At 36.0% G+C, this 18,560-nt stretch overlaps 1 protein-coding gene and 1 long non-coding RNA gene across 2 annotated transcripts; both read right to left on the bottom strand.

Annotated features, from left to right (window-relative positions):
• Nucleotides 1-3,160: 3,160 nt before the first annotated feature.
• LOC106714325 lies at nt 3,161-3,591 on the bottom strand. The gene is made up of 2 exons (XR_001357167.2): nt 3,439-3,591; nt 3,161-3,292 (listed from the first exon to the last, which is right to left on the bottom strand). It is a non-coding gene; the product is annotated as an uncharacterized LOC106714325 (long non-coding RNA).
• A 4,871-nt stretch (nt 3,592-8,462) lies between these two features.
• Nucleotides 8,463-10,939, bottom strand: LOC106714315 (pickpocket protein 28). Its single transcript, XM_014507332.2, has 10 exons — nt 10,773-10,939; nt 10,427-10,624; nt 9,991-10,257; nt 9,790-9,904; nt 9,586-9,710; nt 9,275-9,426; nt 9,079-9,132; nt 8,912-9,006; nt 8,673-8,778; nt 8,463-8,572 (listed from the first exon to the last, which is right to left on the bottom strand). The coding sequence occupies exons 1-10, from the start codon at nt 10,937-10,939 to the stop codon at nt 8,463-8,465; spliced, it is 1,389 nt and encodes a 462-aa protein (XP_014362818.2).
• Nucleotides 10,940-18,560: the final 7,621 nt, after the last annotated feature.

Consider the following 18,560-nt stretch of genomic DNA (forward strand, 5'->3'; position numbering starts at 1 on the left):
ACCGGTTATGGCGAATGCTTATTTTGAATACAAAATTGTCGCGGAATTAATGTGAATGACGCTGCAACTATCTCATAGACGTGCAAAGTGCGGCGGCAGCGCGTGTCCTCAATTTGTTTGTAGGCGGATTAAATAGTCATATTAAACCCTCACATAGTATATTTGTTTGCAGTATAACAAGTATTATTTATGTTTTTCATCTGACGAAGAGTTACATAACTTAGAAACGACCTGACGGACGAAAACCGTTACATTGCATAAGACGAGGAGTTTGTCCTCGGCAAAAATGAAAGCACAGAGTTATTTTTTTGAATTTTTCATTAAAGTCAAGTTGTTAATTAATACTTTTTAAATAGTTTATTTTTAAGAATATTATTGTCAATGTTTAAATGTTTATTATAAGTGGTAAAAGTAAACTTGTTCCACTGTAATTGCGTAGGCTACGTAACAGGTTCCCTCAATCGAGTATCGGTGTGATCGTGCGCAGTGCCGGATTCATTCCCGGCTAATTACACAGCCTCATTGCGGACAAACAAACTCCGTTTTGTCAATATCGACAGCGTTGACTCCCAGCCACCAGTTTAACGCTTAATTTATGAATACCTACTACATGTTTGAAATCGTAAATTCGTTATGCCGTTTAATTATCTAAATTATTAGATAAATTATAAATGCAAACTTCTGACTATAAATATATTACTGAAAATATACTTAAAAGATTGTTCCCTCCCCCTAGACTTTTTATGAAACTGGCGTTTTCATATAAGGTATAAAACTTTTTCACTTAGAATAAGTGAAAGAGGATCGTTACATTGGCTCTTTGTCAAAATACACTCTGGAAAAGGGTTTTTTATCTTGAGTACTTTAGGTAGTTATAATTAGTTTAGTATAAACTGTATCAAGTAATTGTTTTGAATATATTTTGATTTGTTAATAAATTGCCAAACGATATAATTAAAAAAAAATGTTGCAATTCGAAATTTAATTTAAATTTTCAACTCTGACCACAAATAGGCGGGATATATCCGCGATATCCGCCACAGTCGAGTGGTCGCGTACAAATAAACGGTTGATTTGATCCGCGCCGCTTTGCGGATCGCGTACACGAGCTGTAGGGGTGGAAGGGAGGGGCAGGGGGGGGCGGTTCACCGGAAAAAGTCAAATGAACGAAAAGTCCAGCCGATTGCGGCTGATTTAACACCGATAGAGGTTAATGAAGCGAAAGTTGGGCCGTAATCAGATTTAAAAAAAAGTTGGCAGCAAAACGTCGCATCGTATGTATGTCATTCATCACTAGTAATAATTAATTATGTATAAATAAAAATGCTATTTTCTACATCCAAATAATTTACGAAATAGAATTGTTGGACCGAATTTTTTTTTTTTGGTTTTTGAGTTTTTTTTTCAGCTCAATGCACAATAGAGTTAATATAAAGAAAAAGATTTGAATATGCGTATGACATTTATTTAAATTCACTTAGAAATAAATCAGATTATTTTAAATCGATTGCCTTTTTCACAAATATTTATATTCTTAGAAAGAAAATGTCTAAACACGACAATAGCACTGATTTTCGTAGCACCTAGCCTGGTTAGCAGCTCGGCAATAAATGGTGCACACAGGCACACATTCATAAGGAGTTATGCACGGTATGCCCAACCCATTTCCGGATGCTAAAATATAAACAAATCTGTTAAGTATGCACTCATTCAAATTAAGTCTTGGAACGCTGGGACAAAATTAACGAGTTACCCGATAGGTAAGGTTGAAACCAGACGTGAAAAACAAAAGAAGGAATAAAAATACCACGAAGAAAAACCATTAAAACGATGTGCTGTGTGCATACATTTTATTTCACATGAATTATTGTAAAATCTGTATTTTTTTTTTCAAATCATAAACTTTTTAAAATCGTAAATTATAATTTTGTCATTAAATCGATATATAGATGCATATTATATTCAAACGCCGCAATAGCACTGGTTTTCTATACACCTAGCAGTGAGCGCAGCCGAGCAGGACCGCATACAAACGCTCACGCACTGGTACGAATCGAGACAAGATGCGCCCAACGATACTCCAGATGCTAAAATATATATACAAATTGTTATACACTAATTATCAAGTCGAAATTCACTTGATGTTGAACATAAACTAGGACCCCATGAACTCTCTGAGGTAAAATGAGAATGTGGGGTTGAAGCATGTTCTTTAAATAAAAATAGAGACAGTAAGGGTTACTTACACGAGATTATATATAAATGTTGATTATATAATAACACAAATTCTAGTATATGATAAAAACTAGAAATATAATGAGTTGTGTTGGCATGAAAAATAATACTAAATAAAACGAAACAACTGATGAAAAGACTAAAGTAAAGTTACATTTCATAAGGGACATATAATATAGACATGAGATGTAACTCTTTTCATCGAATGGATAGAATAATGAAGGAACAACTGTTCAAAATAAATTCTTACAGGAAGACTGCAATGGAACAGCATCGGACTGGTGCAGAGGGACCGGACCTCCGTAGTTCGCGGCGAACGCGGCTGCCATCAACATGGACAAGAAGACGAGGACCTTCATTATTCACCGCTTACTTGCCTTTGACAATATGCTAGCTGTGAGACGTCGTCAGTGCTTAAATACGAGAATATCAGCTCAATGTAATTAGAGACGCGAAGAAATTTGCCACGCCTCGTTACTATTCGTTATCGCATATTAACATTGATTTAAACGCTGTTACGTTCAACCGTAAAAATTAATTCAATGATTAAATTAACTGAGACATAATAAAATTAAATAACAAAGATTCGTAACAGCCATAGAACCAGATAATCATAACCTTCGTGAATCCCTTATATTGTGGACTAGCGGTCACCCGCGACTCCTTCCGCGCGGAATCAAACATAAACTTAATAAGTAGCCTATGTGTTCTCTCAGACTATGTTCTACATCTGTGCCAAATTTCATTAAGATCCGTTGAGCCGTTCTGGAGATGCTTTCAAATAAACATCCATTCATCCATCCATCCATCTAAACTTTCGCATTTATAATATTAGTAAGAAGTAAGATATTGGTAAGAAGTAAGATAAAATGGTTATAGAACTTAAACTACACAGTTACTGGAGAAAATTTATTTCATGAGATAATTTATGGTAAATGTCATATGCCACAGTTGCATTGGCCGTTGACGCAGTTGGCGACGTTAGCTGTGGGGCACTGCGTCTCGCACGCCGTCGAGCATTCCTCGGGCTTGCTACACGTTGTGAGCCGAGCAGGTGCTAAGAGAAGAGATATAATTTATTTTTTAATTTAACTGAAAACTGTACTCATAAACCTTATTTAAACCTTCGGCGAAACAAAATGTCCGGACAAGGACACATTAAAAAAGAAAACAAAACTATTGAAGAATTAAATTTCTTGATACCTGAGACATGAGCTGCTGGGACGGCAAAGGTGACAGACGGAGCTACATTGTCGGCGAAGCAGATCGCTGCCAGGGCGAATAATACCAATATTGACCACTTCATATTACCTCTTCTTGTTACGTCCGCAGTCTAACACTCCTTCACAAAACTCAATCTATATATTAACGTACTAACGCGTCACTAATTATGAATTAAAAACTAATTAATAAAATGTAATCTTTCATTAAAATCGTTTGTAATTTCAAATTAAACTTCAATTTTAAATTACTAACACGTAAAGGCTGTTCCAAACTATCAAAGTTTAAATTTTTTTTCTAAAATCACTATGATTTTAGAGATAAGATGTGTCGAGAAATAAACTAAATGAAATGAAATTTCATAGAATTTAAAAGTGATCCAACAAACACTTGTATAATTTGCCAATCATTTTGATAAAATGTCTCTAAAGATAATGACGTCATCAATATTTGGACTACTATAATTCTTTTGTCTTAGTATCCTCACTATGAATATAGAATTTAATACCAGCAGTATTAGGGCACCTAATTGTACGCAAGCCCTAACAATGGATGTTGAAAAGCTTTACGTCATTAAAAATAGATTTTAATAAAAATCGGATGAAATTAGTGCGTGCTTTCAGACGTCCGTTAATTAGGTCGTCATTGCGTTCTAACTTGTAAGCGTTTTACCATGAAATACTTAACTAGAACAAAAAATCGCTGCTCAATATAAGTGGGCAAAAATAGGAAGAGTAAAGTTTAAATTTGGCTCAGGGGTTGAGCACTTGACTTGCAATCTGCAGGTCCTATGTTTGGCAACTCCAAATTAACTGCGATATAATTATGTCATCAGCATTTGACACTGCTGCTGTAATTGCTTTCATACAATGGACTTCAGCTTATCATGAAGTATATATCAATTTCCTTAAACAGTGTACATTCAGAATAACATGGCTTTCATTTAGTTTGATTGTTTCTAATGTGACGCTTTACCTGCCACGACAATAATGTATTGTTTATCCTAATTTGTAACGATTGGCCACACTAGAGTTTACTATCGAATGACATTGGTATCGAATTACTATATTTAGTACCATAATGTGAATTCATTTTGAGAAGAATTTTCGAACTACTTAATCATTTCTTGAAACTTTTCAAAGTGATCTCTATCATTGTCTCATTAGGCGTTAACAAATTCAACAATAGGCGGTTAGCTTCCTGTCACTATGAAGCACGTTTGATGTCACAAGTGACAGGAAGGCAGGGAGAAGGTCAGGAGGCAGCGGCAAGGGGGCGCCACTTCTGTCGGATCACCGCGAACAAAGATTTAACTAAGAGACAAAACATGCTTACTTAAGGTTGTTACCTTTTTGAAAATACAGCATGTCCCTTTTTTAACATGTCTGAAAACTAATTACTTATGATACGCTCACTTAGAGTTACAGAAAGCACAGTTTGCAATTAACGTAATCTCATACAACTATTGTAAATTGTGAGTACATGGTAATGTTACAAAACTGATGAAGTTTCAAGTAGCTAAGAAAACAACATTTAACTGCTATGTTACAAGTCAGACAACTTATTTGATAGTCCACTAAGCTGTGCATATTTTTCAATATATTTTTCACAAAATACACCATGCACCACTTTATAGAGCAAATGAAACTTTACATAACGTTACACCACTGTAACCAAAAGAAACTAAACAAAATTAGAACACGCTGTACAGCAACCTCACCTCGCCCTATTGTGTCGGAGTCTGCCACAAGCACAGCCTTAGTTGGGAAAGTTTTTAATGAGCCCTCTCTTATATAATCTGTATTGTGTATTACTTGTTAACCCATAGTTAGATGTATCTTCATAAGTACAAAAAACTTATCTATTAATGTTACCGCTCCAGATACCAACGTGAACAATAAATCATGCCGCCATTGACGCATTCATGAAAAAAAAAACTGGGGCTCACTTGAACAGGAGACAGGGAAAAGAAAATACCTTTTCAGCTCCTGTTTCAGAAACCCATAGATTGCAATTTAACCGAGTGGTGGACCGCAACAATAATAAATCACCCCATAAATCCAGCAGTCGCAGCTCGCGCCCATAACCGATCCCGCATACACTTCATTCGTCATTTCTTTATCAGCAAAAAAGGGCAAGCAATATCCACCTTCGGAAAAATGAAGGCAAACCGCCCTACGACCTCTAAGACAACTATTTATCGCGGTAAAAAAAAAACAGATCGTAAATCATTCTTATATTCTATCTGGCAATCTTTAAGGTGGGCTCCAGTAAATAAAACTGTACGATAATAGGGAGGGAAAAAAACTACTTAATTTTACAGAAAAAAGTAAATTACCCATAACATGATATTAAAAACATTATTTTCATTACATTTATAAAGATGATTCTTTAGAGTTATCACTTCAGCTTCTAAAATGATACCTTGAAAGTTATGACATCGTCTGGTATGCGGTTCTAACCGCAAGTTTAGCGAGTAGCGAGTAGACAATCGTCTAAAGACAGACTATTATGGCTCTAGCTTCTTAGAAATTGGAAGATATTAAATTTTTACAAGAAGGATCTGATTTCATAAAGGTTTATGAGTGTCAGGTAAACAAAGTCATGTGCATTTCATAACGAAACATTATACAGAGTGTACATTAATTGATAGAAAATGTAATGCAAATCCGTAACTGTAACTAATTTATGTTAACTGAAGCGAAAGAAACTACACTTTAAATTATAACTGTTGATAAGGAAACCTTTTACCAGGACAATGAAGTCACCTTTATCTTCACAGATTATATAAGAACATAAATGAAGATATAAGAAATAATCTGACCGTGTTAGATCATAGATGTTCACATCAGGTAATCTGCTGATCTGATTTAATTTTCCTGCCGGCCTCATTTGCCGTGCAAAAACAATATCATCTTAATTTGCGTTTCTACTCTGTCAATTTACTATCTTCGCAATTTGATTTCAAAAACAAATTTCTTAAGATGAAGTAGCGAGGTATAATCGACAAGCTCCACGCAATTACCGCACGCGGCGCGGCACAGATAAAACAAAGACAACCCTTGCCTCGGCCCCTGCCCCCGCCCCGGCACTACCCCGCGACTTATTCACATACAAAGCCACTTGATGCCCGCAATTAAAATCTTAACATATAGGATTAATAAACACCACCTTGACTAGGGAAGTCACTCACTTCAAGAATCTAATATCGATAAAAACCAGTATCTTTGATGTAGCCCATGAAAATTCAGGGGAACGAAAACGCTACGTATCCTGTCAATTAATAATTTTGTGTATTTGTTTTAAAACAATGGCTGTGCCTATCTTATCTATTTATTTTATCTAGGTATCCAAAGAAAAACAAAGCAAACTACTAAAAAAACTCCAGTTAATTGCTACAAGACCACCTCATAGGTGACAAGTAAGGTATTGATGTTTCTACCAAGACATAAGTAATTAGAAATGACAATGTTTAATAGTTCAAATGGGGTATCAGAGTTTGTAGTTCTTTGCTAAAAAAATGATTAAAATTATCGATATCGTATAACACATCACTAGAAAGCCTAACAAACATCGTTAAGAGAGAGGTAGGACGTCTTTGAATTAAATTACACCTCGCTAACTCCAAACAATAATCTTTAACATTTCTCTCCCCCTCCCCCCTTGTCCCATCCCCTCGTAAGCCTCCGACGACGTGTGGAGCGTCTTGCCGACTAAAGATAGGCCGATAACGAGTGGTTTTATGTGTAAGGTGTATGACACACTATTAGCGTTAAGATAACAAAACATGCGCCTTACGACTCAGTTAAACTCCTCTGCGTAGACGCGACATCTGACGGAGAAACTGTAATGTTTGCTTAACAACTTAGTTGAAACGTCATTTATATGCTACGTAGGACAAGCTTGTACGTAGAGATAAAAGTTACAGTAAAATTAAAATTAAGTAACGGTCCTTAATGTAATAAAAGCAACGGATAATCTCTAGGTTTAAATTCAATATCAAACTGTACGAAACATTTTTGTAATTATTTAAAAATTTAGTATCTTAATTTTTTTTGTACAAATTCGTTCTATCGTTGGATGGATCTCCAGAACGGCTGCATGGATTTCGATGAAATTAGGCATAGATGTAGAACATAGACTGAAAGAACACATAAGCAACTAATTAAGTTTTTTTTAAATCCGCGCGGACGAAACCGCGAGCGACAGCTTTTCTATAATACAAATTAATGATCAATAAGAGATAATTTTGAACACCACAAAAACATGTAAAGCAACTACAAGTGATTCTAAATATTTAATCGGTGTCCTTGTCCAATATCAGTAGTTCATTTAAGGTCTCGCTTGTTGACAAAGGTGCCCTAACCCGTTACTTAAGCCGACCTCAATAGTAGTTGAATTGCTTAATTGAGCGAGCGATTCAAAAGGGCCCAACTATCTTAATTATTAGCAAGGTGCTTAAGGGTTGAATTTACGATGTGTTAATACGACCCGATATACGTCGCCGCCAATTGCTCCAACCCTTAAATTAAATTTACCTGAGGGTATACGATCCCTTGTTGCCAACATTAACCTAAGTATTATAACTTATACTTAACTTATAAGTATCGAACGTAATATTTATTTTTGTTCAATGAAACCTACACAAAAAGGTTTTACTAAATTAAATTATTCATTCGTATATTTTTGAGGTATTCAATATCTTAACATAAATGATGAAGTAACCCCGGCCGATATCGGCCACGGCGACTGTCTTCAACTCCGGTTTTGACGTTAGTGTGCTCGCATGTGGCTTATGTAGCCAATTTTGTTTGCAAAAATCTTCGCACATTGCGGACATGAGAGCACACCGTTCACGTAATTGTAACATTAGCGTTGACAGTATTGGTTCATATACATATATACATACAATATTACATACAAGAAGTATATAGTTAAAAACAAAACATGATAAGCCATAGTTACACACGCAGGAGTCGAACTTCTTTCGTACTTCGATAACAAGGTCAACGACCTCGGCAGTACCAGTACAGGCGCAAGCTGAGGAAGTACACAATCTCAGTGAAGCTGAGCACACTGCAGCCCAGGAAGAGGCCCGCCATACCGCCTACCGCTACTGTAAGACGTTTCAAGATCACGAAATAAACTTTATTAGTATCCAGAGAGAACGTATTTTAAATTAATGGATGAACTATTGCTCACTACACTACACTCACCAAGGACATCAGTAAATCCAAAAATGATGTCTCGTCGGTACCTCATGCGGGGATAGGTGACAATACCCCATTGTAAGTTGGTGCCTAAAAACCACTCTTGTCGTGCCTGAGAGACGTACACATATTTTATTTTCAGCACCTTAAGATGCATAATTTGTAATTAGTTTAGATTAAGTGATCATTAAAATATTCTGAGTGTGGGACTGAGTGTTAAAGGCATTATTACAGCTGATACTAACACTTGTTTGAATGACATAGTTTATGTCGTCACAGATCGGGTAGCACTCGCAGCTCACTTTCTTGTCGGAATCGTCGCGCAGTTTATATAGTATATCTAAAATTATAGCGCAATAGAATTTATGAAATATTCCTTGTTTGTAATGGAATTATTTCATGAGTTGCATACCTTTATATTTTGACAAACAATGCAAGCCGTCGACGTCACAAGTTTTTTCATCGCCTGTAACAAATAAATAGCAAAGTTGTACTTCCGATTATTATCGGGAATTATTATTATTATTGTAATTTTATCTAAAAAGTGAGCGAAACTTTAAACGCACAGCTTATCCAAATAATCGTTAGGAAAAAATATGTTCACTCACGTATTGTTCTATAAAAATGTGGAACACATCCACAAAACTTGAGGCATAACTTAATTCTGCACTCCATGCGACACAAGGTGTACGTGTATATGGCGTTATGCTTCAGATTGTTCTCATGGGGAAATCTGCATCGCCGTTGACCAATGCTTAATCTAAAAAAATCACAAAGTTTGGTTCGTTTATTAAACACAATAGTGGCTGTACTTATACGACATAGCAAAATCTGGCAAAATAATTTATTATTTTGAATCAGTTTGCGGCACTAGGAGCTGTTAAAGAATTTAAAGCAGAAAAGCAATATATAAAGTTACTTAGCAGCTTCCGATGAAGTGTACACGGTCACAGCAGTCACATAGATCTTCATATAGAAATTTTTCGATGATTGCTGATATTTAGTTGAAATGTCTGGAACTTCGTATGGCCCATGAATGTAAACCTAAAACACGGACAAGATGATATTTTAAAAAAGTTTTTAAATAATTGGAAGACTATACTACTCGTAAAAGTAAACTGACACTATAAGAAGCTGAAATGTTGATGAGCTGAGCAAACACCTCTCCGTCCAGGGGATGAATAAAAAATGTTTCATTCTCAGTTTTCACAAGATTCCACTTGTCAGCTTCCCTGTAACTGACAACAAACTCTTAAGGTTGACTCACAAGAAGGTTCACAAAGACACTAGACTTAACAATGAGACAATATTACAAGTAACATACGTGGGAGAATTGTAGATAGCAACTTTAGAGTTGAAAGAATAACAAAGGCCCATTTCGGTGATGGTAGGTACGAGACCGAGAGTGACTCCCGCGGCGCCAATGTTGATGTCCGGCTTGAAGTCCGGCGTGAGCTCGAGGATCAGCCGCATGTAGTGGTCGGCAGGCACCGCTCCGTAGCGCGGCAGCGACTCGAACGTTTGGAACGACGCATTCGCCAGTGCTTTAACGAATTCTCGTAGCTTCGATTTGTCAGTATCCTCAGAATTTCTAAGTGTTTTGAAACAATTGGATAGTTCATACATATTCGTAAAGGATAAATATATTATTAAGCAGGATCCTTTGAAGAAAGAGGACTAGTACAATAAAAAATATTTTACGAGTAAGCATAGGTAACTGATCGGTGTGCAGACATGTGTGCAGATTACGCAATACCTACCTAATATAATTTTCAAGTTTTTCTTCATCAATTTTATTTTCGATGCATATAGTTATTGCTGGAAATGTGGTGTTCCAAGCAAACATGTCCCGCTCCATAGAGACCACGGTGGGCGAGGACTGGTACCTCACCCATGTTGTGTGAGAAAGATACATGGCGCCAAATAAAGACAGACATACCACAGACAACCATAGGGAACTGCAAGAAAGAACGGGAGAAGTGAAGAAGTATTATTATGATGGAAACGATATGTGCACGAGTAAAGCTTAAAACAAAAAGGTCAAGGTATTCACTTACGTAGTATGATATAGTTAGTAAACATTTACCTGCACGTAAGGATACTTACATTTCACAAGGATGACGTCTTGGAGCCACGAAATGGTTTAGTCCATGAATAGACGATGTTTCAAAAAATAAACGCAGATATGATTTCGCTTTCTTTATTACAACATTCAAAACTGATAGTTTCTTTATAAAAGACTTTGTTCCATTAACACTCTTATTGGAATTCATGGTTTTACATATAAATAATGAAAATTTTGTACATTCAATTGTGTGTTATACGTATTAGTTGATACTTTAGAATGTAACACATCAGCCTGTTATTATTTCCTGAGGACGTAATGAAATCTAATAACAAAATCGTTTATACAACATCATAGATATCGTGACAATAGTCAATTACAAGGATATTACAATTGTATCGCCTGAATCAGTTCATGCTTGTAACAGGATTGCCATCGAAACGAATATGTTTATCCCTTTCGATATCTGCCATACTAATTAATGCTTTAACTTAGTAGATTTAATAACTAAAATTGAATGAAATAGTGAAGGTATCAATATCGAAACCTGCGTTGCTTTGGACATAATTGCTACATTATTAATGACCTCGCAATTTATCAGGTTTATAATATTTGTTAGTTTCGAGCATTATGTTATCTTGATATGACATGATGTGCAATTTACAGGTAATTTGTATCAGATATAAATATACAATATATTCAAAGCTACTGATTAGACGATTTCAAAATAAACTTTGTCTGATTCACAATTAAAATCTATTGAAGTAAAGGAACTGTTTATATAAAACCAACCACAATACAAAAATAAACGTTTTTATTTCTAAAAGTAAATTAACATTTAACGAAAGCAAACACTTTTTTTCAATTACCAAATCAAATACGAACAGAAAATGAAATGCTACAAAAGAATTACAACACGTAAAAGGTAAACAAGCTGAAACGTTACCTCGGAGCCCTGAGGCTGCTCTGAAGCAGCAAAGCCGTTGTAAAGTCTAATAATTTCCGAAGTGTCATGTCGTCGGGAAATAAATGAAGTGGAGAAAATAAATTTCATTTAAAAATCACGGCAGACCATTATTTTCTCCAGCTTCCCCTAATTAATTTCTTGTCACCGTCTAGATCGGCCGTTGTGGCCGTGACAGGGACAGAGACAAGGACGGGCTTACGTCCACCCGACGAGTGCAAAAGAGACGGCCTTATGAAGGTAAGTGTGCTTCATTACCATCTTTCAGTAGTTAGCGGAAGCAAGATACGAAGTTTGCTCCGGTCGAGTTCTGCTCGCCTGGTACTTGTTATTAATGACCGTTAGGAATAAATACGAAATTTTCTCAAAGATTTTCCTCCTGTAAAGTACTGCCACGGGTTATTAAAGCAGCCAAAGCGGAAAGTTGAAGGAAGAAAATATAATAGCAGGAAAACCATACTTCTTACTATTTTCAAATAATTCAATGAAAGTCCTCAGTTATCTTTTTAATATAACTTTAGTTAGTTATGTTCCATTAAATAAAGTTAATATTTAATGCCAATGAAATACTAACACAATACTTTGTCTTATAATAATAAACTACAAGTATTACGTTTGTTTCTAATATTGTTAGTCTGGTTACATTTACCTTTAATGAATTTAAATGAGCCACTGTCTTGATAAAACATTAGCTTCATCATTACAATAGGCACACGGGGATACAAGGTAGGGGGAGGCACAAGTCACAGGGCGGTGGGGCGGGGGGAGGGGGGGATTTACATGCGAGATATAATTAACAAGCTTAATTTTCTTGTACGAGTTGTATCCGAGATGTGCCTGAAGAATGTTTACAGAAAGTAGCGGGTAAATATTGCCATTGGAAACGTCGAGGTAGAAATTTGCGAGGCTAACATAACATGGAGTCAGAACGACTTTACAACTGTGACGTGATTTGCAACCCATGAGTTTTAAGGTTCAATTAAATGGCAGTTCTCGGTCTACGAAATGCTCTACTTATATTTTCCTATTAAAAAACCATAAACTAAGTCATTCTTCTATCAACACAAAACTCGAGAACAACTTAAAGTCACAACTAAAACGTTGAATTTATTTAAAATCGTGTTCCATACTAGCTTAGCTCTTACACCGCCACTTAATTTGAATATCCGGCACAACTGAGTGTTTAATAAAACATTCACTTTGATTTACATCCTTACAAATCCGTACCTTTTGCGCTTTATTTAGTGTAAACACGCCCTTACAATGTTGGCCAGAGTTTCGTGGAGTCTTCATTTTGCGTTTTCAATTTCGTTAGCGATTACACAATTTGAATTTTCAGTTTAATTGAGTTACCGGAGTGTTTGCGCGCAGCTTTATTGAATACCTTTTAAATTAATAATACTAGAGAATACGTCGGGATATCTCTTTCATTATTTTACAATAATTTCATATTCCAGATTGTCTAATGTTGTCATTTAATTAGTTGTTAATTGATCGATAGATGGCGTGCATTGATTTATAGATCGCAATGTAAAGGTTCCTGGAGGTGGATCAACGTTACGCAACAATTTAATTAAAATTTTCTGCGATATATACCTCAGTGATTTATTTGATACCAACTCCATCAACTCCACTGAGAAGTAGACGTCTTGAGGCCGCTGTAACAGACATACAGATGAAAAAGAGACGGTTTTAGAGACACAATCTCATAATTCTTTACCAGGAAATATGTAGGTACAACTCATCGCTTGACCTTGGCTGTTAATTACGGGAATTCATTTACGGACCAACCTCTTACAAAACATCTTTTTTCTTTATTTAACATTTTGCTGTAGTAGAAAACGGAGCGTCTGTAAGTCGCATGTACTAAATTTCCGCATACGAATGTTCACCTCCAATATCGGCGTTAACGTCTACACAAAGCGGAATGTTTTAGAGGCAGTTTAGCAGTGCAAGGCAATAAGACGCAGGCAAATTGCCTCCTGCGAGGTAACACCTCCTAATAAAAATTCCTGCAAATCAATACGTTCTCCTTTACGCTTTTTGTATTGTATTTTATTTTGTTATTCGCCTCTGCCTCGTGTTAAAGGGACAATACTGGGATCTTGTATGTGTAGCAGGATTTAATAGTTTTGATATTGGGTTTTGTTATAAAAAGCCAGTTACTGAAGTAGGAAATTATAATAATTTCGTATATGCATTATGGACATATATTATGACGTACTGGCGATATAGTGTGGTCCAGTTTAGCATTTAAGTTATTTAAAACTTACACTTGAAAACTCCGATTTCTTGGTAATACAAACGTACTGGTATAAGTGGTTTCTGAGATGCGCTTTCTAAATTTATTTTACATTTTCACTTTAAACTATATTTGTTATCAAGTATCAAAAGTAGTAGGTCATGTTACAAAAGCAACAGTAAATGGAATACACGTTGGATGCCGCGTCCTGTGTTTGCGATTTGCATGGCGTGTTCGTGTGTGTGCGCATGTAGCGACACGGGGCGGCGCGCGTGTGTGCATGCCGATTGACATAAAGGAGCTAAATGCTAGGGGCTGGCTCGTTTGAAACGCTTAGTACCAGTATTTATTGGCACGTACAGGATAGGCAAAAATTCCAATAAAAGTCCTCGGGAATTTCGATGGAAAAGAATAATGTTTAATTTGTCCGATGAGAGCGGACGACGAGATTTATGCGCTCCTCCTATTTGTTCTGTTTGACGACGAATTAAACGTTCCTTTACAATTTGATGGAGTTTGTCTGTTTATACGACATGCTTACAGGAGGCTTTCAATGAATTTCTACAAAAATTTAAAACGAGTTTAAAGTACTTAAAATAAAAAAAACTTGTGTATTGGCCGATAAACAAGATGCTAACATATATAATAACTAACTGTACCCCGCGACTCCGTCCGCGCGGTATTAAAAAATAAATAGCTTATGTGTCTGTGGTGTGGTGTGGAAGGTGAGAGATGTGGTGATGTGAGGGTGTGAGGTAACGAAATGATGCGACCGTTATTCACAACACAATTTATTCTCACTCGTACACACACCAATAAATATATAGAAGGAGAGTACAACACAGAGAAGTAAAGTAAAAGTAACAGGAGAAAGATAAATATCACTGTTCGAGAAACAAAGTACAGGTTTGAGAAATCGTAAGCGGCGTGGTATATCGCGGCACTGTAAAAACTCCACTGAAGTCCGGTGCGTGTGCAAAACCGGTCAGTGACCCCCGCTCAGCTGTGCGTTGCAATTTTGAAATTGCCAATCAGAGGTCAATAATTTCGGTTGTCATGCGGGACGTCGACCACTCGTCAAGCACCTGAGTTTATGTGTGTGTGTGTATGTGTGTTATGTAAGAGTGTGTATGTGTAACTGTGGAGTGTTTTTGGGAATATGTAGAAGGTCACCTACATGTCCTTCTAGAGATCTGTGCCAAATTTCATCGAGATCCGTTGAGCTGTTCCGGAGATACCTTCAAACAAATGCCATAAAACTATAACATATCAAAACTAATTCCCTGCATACAAAAACCCAGTCAGGATATTTGTAAGTGACACATGTCGGGTGACTTAACATGTCGCAGGATGGAGGATGACGGATAGGTTTAACTAACTTTATCTATGTTACGGAAATATGATTTTATAATCATGTAACTTAGTTTTCACTTAAAATGCTCACACTGTTGGATTAAGTTGTCAAGAGTAAAAACACTATTAGAGAATGATAAAGATTATTTAGAAGTAATGCATCTTTTATTTAAATCAAACAAACACAAGTGACATTGTGAAGTTCTGGTGCAATACAAAAATGTTCATTTTTAGAAATCCCAGTACATGAATATTAAGAATTCACTACCAAAAATGTTATAATCTTGTATAAAAAGCGGTAGACAAGAGAAATTATCTGATTATCTGGCGCAGATGGCAGTAAAAAGTAAGTGAAGTGTACAGCGCTCACCTCAGCTAAACGCAATTAGATTCGTCTCGGGAGACTGACGCGGACGCCGCTCATAGTCTAAGAGCCTGCCGATATAAAGATAATGGATTAAACAAACTCATATACTTGGTTAATTTTTTTTAGGCAGTTGCAAACGAAACGTTTCACGTAATGTTAGTTTTTAGCATGTCTAAAAAATAACATTGGTGATAAAGTTTATTCGAGATATTTCAAGATATTAATTTATTACGAAATATGAGGGAATATTGTTTTACAGTGATATTACTACCGTAGTTAACTATTTAATTTTCAAACCAGAGAATAAAATTAAAACTTTTTAATGTAAAGTAAATGTTGAATATACATAGCTCTTAGACTATATGGACCCCGTCACTGATTTACATATAAATTGTAGCTAACTCACGTGGCGTCTCTTACTTTTAACTGCTGTAACCGCACTCTAGCGACCTCCCCCGGACTCCCCTCTCTTGCCGTTTTCCCTTCCCTGCCACGAGCTTGTTGCGACCTTATCAGACTTCATTTACAAAAATAAACTGAATTATTTTAAATGCGTTGTTGTCTTTTTTTTTCAAAAACATTATATCAAAGTAATGATCATAAAGATAGAAAATTAACAGAAAAATTGTTTTGAAAGGATCCATTTATCCACCAGTTCACCAACTATAGTAAAATTAATTCAATTTCTGAAATTAAGTATTTCTTAATTAGTAAGCATTTGACTATGTAGTCTTTACATGAAAACAATATTTGTTTTGTACAAAGCGTCGGTCAAAAGGACTAGTATCCAGGCCAGAAAATATTTAAAAAAAATATACTAAGCGTCTTACAGAAAGAAGTAGCCGTTCTAATATATTAGAAAAACATTTTAATAATAAGTAAAAGGCATTTGTTGTGAATATATGTGGAATACCTTTGACATTGTAATCCATCGCCATCATTCTCAGATATTCCGAGGCATTCATCAAGATTTGTCGTGCATTTTGTACACTCTCTGTCACAAAAACTAGAGAGAAATATATCATGGAGTTAGTGGACAGTGTAATTCAATTTAGTAAATGAGATTTTCCGTCGAGTTACCTGCGACTTCGCCCCTTCATATCATGTTATCTTTTAAGATAAAAGTTATTACGATCTCCAGATATTTGTGCCAACGTTTGGCGAAATGTTTATTTGGAAAAAGGATGAAAAAAAAGTTTGACTACTTTTCAAATGTAACTATTATGTTTAGATATTGTTTTCGTTCTTGAATTGCCGTTCCGACTAACGCAGGTTGACAGACAGTTCTCCATGTTTTACATACTTTAAAATATTTATATCAAAATATTTTTAAACAAGTTGTCTGTTTGTAACTTTGTAAGTGATGTGTTTGCAACTATTCTATATTGTTATTGTTCCATTAAACTCAAAAAAAAAAAATAATTAAGTTTTGTAAAATGTTAATCGCATTTGATATGAATTTTTGTCTATCTAGTTTCTGAGAAGTTCGTTAAATTTGATATACCAGAATAGTGTATCCTTATTTACACCAGTGTTGGCTATATTGGCCAAACTCAAGGGTCGAGCGAGCAAATTAGATTGGCACAAGTGGGGTCAGGCGATGCCCGGGGTGGACAGCTAGGGGACAGGGAATCATATCGCTTGCTTATCAAAACACTAAAGAAATATGAGAATCGCTTTGTTAAAATAGCTTTTCGAGAATTCGCAGCTTGAAAGCGGAAATGTTTTCTTCTTAAACTTTGTTTGCATTGATACATTTAAAGATATATTTTGTGTTGTAATAACCAACATTTGTAAAGACTCATCCGACTAAAACGATCTAATGTTAAAGAAGGTAGTTTTTTCTAACCTTAGCAACGTACAACTATGGAAGAGAAATTTTAATTTGTTTTCATTTTACAAAATTCACTCAAGGTAAAGTAAGGAAAATTATTGTCTTAGTCGTTAAAAATAAATAGCCGCATCGTCAACGTGTCGTGAACATTAAAGCGGCTCACAGGCGCATTTCTAAATCAAAACACGGGCCGTTACCCGCGAGAGTGACTTGCGGAAAATTGGAAAACGAAACAAGGTGAAAAATATTATTAAGTGGAGCGCTCAGCGGCGCCACGGTGCGAGCCGCACGCCGCCGCACGCCGCAGGGGCGCCACCGTGCGGCCCGCAGCGGAACTCACACCTCCCGTGTGCTGATTGGACTGACGATTGGATTGCTGCGATACAATTTATATACAAGTCTTATAGTTTATTTCGTGGTAATAATACTAAAGTTAGTAAATAAATAAAAAAAATAATAGCAACTAACTAGCAATAGCTACGTATACATTTAATAGAAAAACTTATACGTAACGTTAGCAAACTTGTTCTAGATTGCTTAGTCGAATATAAAGTGGATATATACTTATAAAGAAAAAAGACATTCTTGCTTAGTAAATGCTTACTCATCACATCAAAGGTTGAGATTTATGTGCGAGGTAATCTCTGTGCATAAGGTAGGGCTCGGGCCGTACTTTAGGGCAGGTCCCCGACGTTACCGGACGCACATCTATTCATTGACAGTCAATTGGGCCTACAAATCGAGCCGGTGGCCTTAAACGACAACCTTTTAGCGGAGGTGGAGGAAGGGTCCGGGTATTAGCCGCACGAGGAGAACAGTTTTTCTTACGACGCTGACACACAGACGTCACCATTTAACTATTATAAGTTAAATTTTATGTGTCTTGCTTCTCACAAACATCATCTAAATTTTATATACGTAACTCTACAATCATCATCTTATTGCAAGTAATTTAACAAAATTAAACCTTCCCAATAGAGATTAAAAATGAATAGAAGAAAAAATGAATAGAAATGATAGATGTCTTCTGTTGTCGGCGGCTCGGCTGGCATTGACACTGCTGTCTTTT

This window comes from Papilio machaon, chromosome 8 (assembly GCF_912999745.1).
Source record: "Papilio machaon chromosome 8, ilPapMach1.1, whole genome shotgun sequence".
Taxonomy (NCBI): Eukaryota; Metazoa; Arthropoda; class Insecta; order Lepidoptera; family Papilionidae; genus Papilio; species Papilio machaon.

Coding starts and splice junctions, on each gene's coding strand:
- LOC106714315 (XM_014507332.2), bottom strand. CDS start 10,939: ATGAATTCCAATAAGAGTGTTAATGGAACAAAGTCTTTTATAAAGAAA. Junction 9,427..9,585: donor ACTTCATCGGAAGCTGCTAA/GTAACTTTATAT, acceptor TGATTTTTTTAG/ATTAAGCATTGGTCAACGGC. Junction 8,573..8,672: donor TGGATTTACTGATGTCCTTG/GTGAGTGTAGTG, acceptor AACGTCTTACAG/TAGCGGTAGGCGGTATGGCG.